The sequence below is a fragment of the Mycetomoellerius zeteki genome, unplaced genomic scaffold (genome assembly GCF_001594055.1).
Source record: "Mycetomoellerius zeteki isolate Tzet28-1 unplaced genomic scaffold, Tzet1.0 scaffold70, whole genome shotgun sequence".
In the NCBI taxonomy this organism is placed as follows: domain Eukaryota; kingdom Metazoa; phylum Arthropoda; class Insecta; order Hymenoptera; family Formicidae; genus Mycetomoellerius; species Mycetomoellerius zeteki.
The window spans coordinates 1,945,170-1,954,437 of record NW_017257720.1 but is presented as its reverse complement, the minus strand read 5'-3'; the positions used below and the strand labels follow the sequence as shown (position 1 = coordinate 1,954,437).

At 29.0% G+C, this 9,268-nt stretch overlaps 1 protein-coding gene across 2 annotated transcripts in view; it reads left to right on the top strand.

The window, feature by feature from the left end:
- The first annotated feature begins 2,305 nt into the window (after positions 1–2,305).
- The window catches only part of LOC108729104 (nucleolysin TIAR), a 95,073-nt gene continuing 88,110 nt past the window's right edge, over positions 2,306–9,268 (top strand). For both annotated transcript variants that reach the window (XM_018458046.1, XM_018458047.1), the window contains exons 1-2: positions 2,306–2,497; positions 4,316–4,412. In XM_018458046.1, the coding sequence (XP_018313548.1) occupies positions 2,472–2,497; positions 4,316–4,412 (123 nt within the window). In that variant the 5' untranslated portion in view covers positions 2,306–2,471. The remainder of the gene's footprint in view (positions 2,498–4,315; positions 4,413–9,268) is intronic.

Here is a 9,268-nt window from a genome sequence, read left to right as displayed (position 1 = left end):
CTATGTATAATTGTGACTGTATGATTGAAAATTTATATGAAGCGTTATCTAGAGAAGAAAGATATGGAAATGAGAATGTGTAAATGAAATAATGTGTAAATATATAATTTAGTTGGATAAAGATATAGTAGATTATATAAACTTTTTTATAATCTGCTTGAACGAATTATGAACATACCAATTTTGATTCTTATGTATGCGCGTATTTTAATAAATTACTGTATTCTTTTACATTATTATTAATTATCTATATTTCCTCACATAATTTGATTACAGATTTGCACTTGTGCTGTCAAATATCACTATTTGTAATTGATATTAATAATATTACTTTCAAGTTCATGTCAATTATGTGTATAACGACACGTGACAAAATTATGGAGAACTTCAACTTTAGCAATCTCAACATCGTGCAGTCAGGCAGTGCTGATATGTTCTTTAAAATGGTGTTACATGTTCAATCGGATCAGCGAATGGCGTCACCTTATCGCGCAAGCAGCTTTAGCAGGGCTAGAAAAAAAAGAGAACGCTTCGGCACATGCACGGCTATCACGAAACGCTAATTAATTGCGGTGCAAGCCCACCAGGTTCGAGACTGCTTTGCATTTTGCGTGCAGGCCCTCGTAAAACTACATGCCTGTCAGCCCCGGCGAATTTCAAGATGATTTATCGTCCTCGCAAAACTAAGTTTTTCGCGGTACTTCGTGGCTTCTCAGCGGTTCCGAAAGGCACGGCCGACGCTTTCGACATGCAACTGTGGCCGGTGTGGGCACGATCCGTAAAGTTGACGTCTCTGATCGACTGCTATTTTATATCCTCACCATCTAGTCGGACTGACTTTGAAATATGTTTCCTTCAAATCTTTCGATGTGGAGTTTTCGGTTGGCACGTTTCACGGTGACCCGCATACGCTATAATTGCGGGGAAATTAAGTGCCGGCTTTTACGTGACGGCGTTTAATACGTACGGCTGAACCTATATTGTCACGCGAATAATCATGCACACGGAAAGTTATGTTGTATATCAATTTTTTCTTAATTTTGTCAAATTATAACAAGAATCGAGAAACTGTATAGACATTGAATAAAATTTATAAGCTTCTTCTTACTACAATATAATATTAATATAACTGTAATCTAAGATGCATATAAACTTCAATGTTAAATAATTATCTATATATTCTATATAATTAAATCTATATAAATTCTTTGTGTCAAATTGTATCGCAAAAAAATACCCTAGATTGTTTTCAGAATATATTTAGCAGTTTTTCGAGAACTTGGTATTAGAAATTTTATAAGTTTCTTACTGCATCAGATACTTTTTATTTTTACAGGATATAAAATCTGGGAAAAAATATTAACATACGAATATGTTCTTTTATATAAAAATGTATTTTTCTTGAGTTTTCCATAAAATTTGTTATGTTAGGAATGGCTATTCTCGAATATGCTATTCTACATTATTATTTTCGTATACAATGCCATTCAAATCTGGCTGTCCGACAATTCGATATGCTTTGGTTACTACACTGTGTGTGCATGATGCGTAGCCACATTTCTCTTTTCAACATGCAAATACTCGTACATTGCGAGATAGACATTTACGCTCAACGGCGGTAACATAAAATGGGGTAAGGGTAAGATTTTACAACAAGCCCTAAGAGTGATTTACACCTCGGAAAAACTCCACGACATTTACGATAGCTACTCACAAATTATTTATAGCATCTGGCCTGGTAGGATGAATTTCACATGTATTTTTCTTTGTTTTTCTGAAGAGATCGTTCAGATCATGATGAAGTAGTTAAAACATTGGATATGTATTTAGATAAATTTTAGCTATTAAATTAAAAGCACAACGGAAAGCTTAAGCCAACAATGGTGAGTTATTAATATTTAAAAAAGCTTGCGTGTTCTCTTTTTATGATATAATTAGTTTAAATAAAGTTTATTGTAAGTTAAAATGTTTTATATTCTTTTAATGTGTAAAAATGTAGAAATAATATTAATATTTTTATTTTAAGATTACTGTGTAAAAAAAGTCATAATAGTAAAAGAAGAAAAAAAATTTATACAATACATTTAAAACTACACTTACAATCAAACATGAAATGATTTTGAACGTTATTCAAAACGCCGCAATAAAATTGTGGAGATAAATGTGTTGTTAGTTTTTACTCATCGTGAAATATGAGCATACATATAGTAAATTTATTAACTATTTTCTTTATTTAGAATACAATTGTAGTTCAAAATTAGAATTTGCCACTTATTCTTCATTTTGGCATGCTATTTGTCTGTAAGATCCACGCACGCGCTAAGAGCTTGCAATTCCATTATTAGGAGATTTTAGACATTCTATGCTCTAGTTAGCATGCATTTAAGTAAAATTAGTTGATTTTAATGTGTAAGTACGCGAAAAGTTGCTGTGTTTAGCAGCTCGTCGTGAAACAATTCTCGGATATCGATATGCCAGATGATTCGCCAAAAACTTTGTAAGTATTATTCCTTCTTGCAATCATTATTCTGATTCTCAATTAATTCAAGTCTATTTGTGCTTACATACATGCTTATATATTTTTTTTATAAATTTATCTATTTACGTTTGCATCTTATTTAAAAAAATTTTATTTAAGTTTACTTCGAAGACAAGTTTTTAGAATTAATTTAAAATAATTCTATTTCTTAAAGTACGTATTTAAACTCTGAAATATTATACATTTGTTAGTATATATATTACATGAATTTTATGGAATATGTCTCTTTACTTATTCTCTTTTTAATCTTTAAATATGTAATTTTAAGTTAAATATATATATGTTTATGTTTATATGTAATGTAAATATATATGTATGTTTTTTACTTTTTGAATTCGCGATATTTTTGTTGCTTTATCATTCTTTATAACTTTACTTTTCTGTTTATGTATAGTTAACACAGAACGGATAATTTAAAGTAGAATACTAATTTATAACACACATATGTAACATGCGATAAAAAAGAAAATTCTAGGCTGATATCTGTGTTCTTCAACTTAAAACGTTATATAGACAATTTGGCCCTTTAATGTTTAGTCTCGTACATGAAGTTCTTTTCCTGTGATTAAATGAAGAAATATTATGGTCATCCGAGCTTAGTTTATGTATGTCCGTATTGCGGTGCATTTTATTCCGCGATACGTATAACGAGTTAATGGCAACTTTATGCGCGGCTCCGATGACATTTACTACTGCTCTATTCCTGCTCCGCTCACGTAACAGTCGCTCGTATTATCGTATTGTTTCCTGAAGCACTCTTCATTGTTCTTCCATTACGGAAATCGAGCTCTGGCTACGAGTTTAGAATTTATCGTGCGATATGTACCGTCGTGCGCCATGTATGGTATATTCGGAAATTTGGATTTTTGCCTATTTCCGCTCTAATTCGACTGTCGAACATATGGGTTTCTGGCATGTATCCATTCCCTGCTATTTTCTAGAACAACTCGCCGCTTCGTGACTGTGCTATCATCAAGATTTGGCGATCAAATTCGAATTTCAAATTAATCCCGTCTAACACTTAGCTTTCCGTTATATCTTATGTTAATTACGTAGATTGTATAAAAATACAGTGGGATTTGTTAGTTTTCATTTAAATTCAAAAAATAGGAGTTAATAATACTTAACATGTATAATTAAGACTATTGTCATGTTTATGTTTAGTTCGTAGATATATGTATGTATAGAATACTCTGAATACTATGTCTATGGTTTAGTTTATACGTATTATATCATTATGAAGATGTTTTAAAAGAACCTAAAAATTGTTCTCATTTACATTTTTTCAAAAAAAACTGATTAAAGAAATTATATTTTCTTAAATATGATATAAGATAAAAAAAAATTAATAGTATAGCATATTATTATTGATGAAGATACATCGCAAAATTCTTATTTTTACAAATGAATTTCATCATTCATTCATTCAATCGTACTATCGTTCAAATTGGATCCAAGTCATCTCTGGAGATTTCGAAACAATGATTTTTCCGGAATTAGGTAATTTTTTTAGCCTAGTGTCCAATTTGGAAGATCGATGCATATATCTATTGATATATGGGACCTGTTGTTTTTAACGTCGGCTCCAAACGGCGGTGGCAAATATACTCTTGGTGGTTTGCCATTGTCTTTCGAGAGATGACGATCAAATTAAATTTTTGTGTACTGGATGGATTTGGAACTCTGAATCTTCGGCATAGAAAATAGCCGCTTTACACTCTACGCCACTGCGAATGAATTTATAGTAATTAATTACTTATTGTTATGTTGGTTTAGATATGTGGGCAACTTGGATCATGTTGTGTCGGAAGATTTATTGTGTGCTTTGTTTTCGAACATGGGCAGCGTCAGAAGTTGTGAGATCATCAGAGAGGTAAGTTTCTTCTACAATACAATAGTGCAGATATTTAGTACGTAAAATATTAAAAATTTTTTTTAAACAATTTTTTCCAATTAAATACAAAATATCTTGAAATATTGTGGATTAGTTGCTATGAACAAACATCAAATAAAGTAATGTACTATACACTTTATCCGATGAACGTTCTAGAAAAGCTTTTAGAACATAGGAATATCTTCTGAATGTTTTTAGAATGTCTCTTGGATGCTTGTGTTGTATATGGAGTTATAATAGCATGTTACAGATTTTTTGCAATAATATTGAACACTTCCTATTTGTAACGGTACAATCGATTTTGATCCATGAAAGTTTCACCTGCGGATGATTGTAGCCATTCACATGACATGTTATGATGGAGGTTGAAGGAGATCGAGACAAGCCAGTTTCTCTCTTGTGATCTGCGAGCTCCACCCTCAAAGATCATATCGTTTGCACGAAAGCCTCCATTAAAGCAAGTTGTTCTATCGTTATATCGATAGTCGCTAGTTGCAGATGAATATATTTTACTCAACGCATTAATAGTCGCTTAGCTCTCGGAACGTAAAATATGATCTCTTCATTCGTTAGAATATATCAGTCTGAAACAAATCAGATGAAACGTTAATTTATTTTTTAGTTATTTTTTTATGTAAAAGTAATTAATAATTTTTACTTTAATTCTAATTTTTTAATATATAAAAATATGCATGTTGTTAGTTAGAAAATATTAAAGAATAATATTTTCAATAAGTAAATTATTAATTATTGTAAATGAAATAAGAAAACTAAGATGTATTTTGAAATGTTTTTTTATTAATAATCTCACAGATCAATATTACGTTTCCGACAGTTAAATATGGTTTAAAAAAAAATATAAAGTTATATGAAAATGTGAAGTTATAATATGAAGTTAAGAAAATGTAACGAAATTATGAAAATATTTTGCAACAAAAATATAAATTAATGAATTTTCATTAAGGTATTATCACAATATTTACTATGTTTTAAATTTCAAATCACACACGAAATCAATCAGTAAATATTACATACATACGTTTTTTGTTCTTATTATTGTTAAAAATTCCTTACGAGATACATTTTTTACGTATTTCTTTTAGATTTATAACATTATAATTAAATAATAATAATAATAATAATAATAATAGTAATAACAAAAAAAGCATAACCAACAAATAACATTAATTATTCGAAAAAGACATTAATATCACACTAAATAAAGATTAATAAATCCTTGAATAAAATTAAGGTTTAACGATCTGTCAACAAAGGGAGAATTTTTTAGCAAGCTATAATACTTTACTCGAAGAAACAATAACACTTTGCAGAAGCATGCATCCACATATATGCGCTTACATGAGTCTATGTGAAGACAAGTCAGATAGAAATGTAAACGCCCACGAATGTAATTACAAAACAGTGCTGCAGTGTGTAGACATAATAGATGTACGAGGGCATCAAGTTTATACACTTTTCTCCTTGATTCTTGTAAGATTTAACCTCTCACTTATTTCTCTCCATCTCACTCAGCTCGTTATATATTATTTTCCTTCTATACTGGTCGGTTGCATGTACCAACGAGATATACGCTCGTTGCACGATGTGGTTTCGTGCGACGTAACACTTGTTCATCATCCACCTTCGTGTATACGTCACACAAAGTTTTTTTTCCTCATCGTCACTGTTCTTCCCTTGTTTCCCACCGTTCTTTTTTTTCTTCCTTCATTAAGCAGCAAGTATATAAGCGGTGTGCTGCCTATCACGGAAGATATTATGTAGCTCAGGAAGTAATATTAGCAAGATACGTCAGACTCATTTTTTCGTACATGTTTGTGATTAAAGATACTAAAAGAGCAATTTGTAGAGAATAGATAAGAGAAATTTAAAAAACTAAAGTTTTATTTTTCATGTTTAATATTTTCCTAATAATCTCTCAAGTTTCGACTAAATTTCAATCAGTACTTTGGAAAGAAATATGTATGTGCTTATTGATATAAGTAATTAATCTAAGTTTCTACGAAAAATTAACGCACATGCTATATACTAGGATACATACATGCTTGTTATATAATATAGTATGTATTCTATTGTTATTTTATATAAATACAGTTCAGATTTACATGATACATAAAGAAACAGATTAATATTATTTTATTTGTTTCTTTATCACGTTACCAATTAAACATTTCTCAAAAAGTTTTAAGCTGTATGTTTTAGTAACTTTATGCCTTTAAAATTTGTTTTATATTTTTATAGGTACCTTTATATTTTATCTGCACATAATATATTAATCAATATATTTTGAATTAAAAATATTTAATTACATAATTCATTTTCTGTGCTTATTATATATTTTATAAGATTTACACTTAAAAATTATTTAACTGTACATTATGCGATCCTTATTATTAATTCAAAATAATAATTATATATCTGCGTATAGATATATATATATATGTATATGTACGTATATATATGTACCTATACATGTATGTGTATACAAATATTGATATAGAACACAAAAATTTAATCAAAATGCAGATGAATTTCACATGCAAGCTTTTTCTCAGTTGAATAAATAAATATTGCCAATAAAACCAAATTGTTGATTTTGTTGACCTCAAAAGAATTTTCGCCAATTAAATATTGAAAAAATTGAAATAGCTATTAATTCTTTCCTTTAATACTAACTGGCAAATATCATAAACTAGTTGATTGAAAAATTTGTTCTCAGTTACTAAACGATTATTAATAATAAAGTCGACTAGCATTGTCCAAATTTTACTTATACCTGTACTCATTAAAATAAGATTTATTTTCATCCTATTATAAAACGCGAGATTGTAAAAGTATCAAGGAGATTAGTGCTCAAACAATACAATATATTTCAGATCAGAAAGATAAAAAGTTCCATATAGGTATATACAATATTATATATAGAAAAATAAATTTTCTGTTAAAATCAAGTTTAATGTAATTATATTGTTGAGACAATTGTTGCAATAAACATATGGCAGGATTAATATTTAATTTATTTAATGCTTTTCTTCTAAAGTAAAAAATATTATTTCTGTAATTATTCTAAATAATTAACATAACTTGTCTGTAAATTATGTTAAAGATAATATTACTGCTCTTAATTTATCAAATAATCCTAATGATTATTTTGATAATAATTTTTTAGGAAGTAACAGATTAGATTTAATATATAATAAGATTATATTGCATCTTCTCTAGGATGATCACTGACTACGTTTTAATGAGAATCCATAAATAGTAAAAAAACTTAGCGGTCAAAGTCCGCAAAATTTTCTACTACTGGCATATAAAAGATAATTTTACTTCCTGATTTACGTGACGAAAAGGAAGAATTTAAGCTTTCACTTTTTCTCATATAATCATACGTAACACAATGCTAATTACTAGTGTGAATGATGTTAACGGATTATTCACTTCCGCGATTCAGCCAATTAAATTAAATCTCAATACACCTATCTGGAATCGTAATATGACACTTAACATAAAGAAAATGTTTATAGCATTTTTCATATTTTGTTCTTCAATTTGGCTCAATGCTGAATGCTGGTGTTGCACATATCTGTCACGATCTGTCAAATAAAAGAGTCGAAAAGAGTATCTTTTCGATATCTTCGATATCGACTACGCGGAAATGTGCTTTGTTGGCATAACGTCTGCTTAAAATATTTGCTGATAAATACCATAAAATAAAACGCACTATACTTATTTTTGTCAACCATCAGCTAAAAAGGTAATGCAAATTATTCAAAAATTAATTTTCAATTCATAATTAATTAACTTATCTTTAGAAACACTGCTTCTCTTTCTTTCTCTACTAAAACGATTACAAAATTTTATTTTCTTTTATTAAACAAAAAATTAAGAGATTGAAAATCAATTTTATAAATTAGATTTTATATATTAGATTATATAATTATACGATTTAATTATTAAAAAAAAATCTTTAATGGAAAATTTTTTATATTATAATTCCTTTTTGTATACAAAAAAGTTTCATTTACGTCGAATCGCCATTGTTATCATCCTACACCAGTTTTGATAGTTAATGTGTATCAATATTTTATGTATTCCGCATAAGCAGCGCGGTAGGTATTTGCGTTTATTAGCTATAAACTCTCTGCAGGTGGGGTTCGCCGCTGCGGGACGGATTTATGAACCGTGCACTTTCCGAGAAAATGACGGTCCGAAGACGAAGCTTTGTGCATTATATGTATTGTCGTGGAAAAGTGCTGAACGTGCTTCAACATCCGACTATACACGTCTTTTATAGAAATCCAATTTCATACTGGCCAATTTAATGCTGATATTTACTTATTTTAAGTATTTAAAGCACTGAATAATAATGCTTTTAATACTCGAAATAAGTAATTAACCACTACCTTCCAGTATTAAATTTCTATAAGGGGTTGATATTTGCACATTTAATGAAATAATTGTCAAAAACTTACCTCGTATCGTTAACTTAATTTCGTAATTTTCTTTTATTTGTTTTATAACAAGAAAGTACAAGTCAATTTAAACTAATTAATTTATCTCGGATTATAAGAAAATTAATCCGTTCTTTAGATTAAATATAAGAAAAGCACGATTTCAAGTTTAATTTTTTAAATTTAGTTTAGTTAGTTAAAATCTGTGTCTCTAGATTTTCACCGTTGTGTGTATGTGTGCGTATGTGTGTTTGTGTGTATCAGCAAAATTTCCTTTTTTAAAATTTCTCCATTTTTAATCATGGCTTTCAACAGAGAAATATTCCTCAAATGTTTTAATAAGATATTTGGGATAAGCTTCGTTCT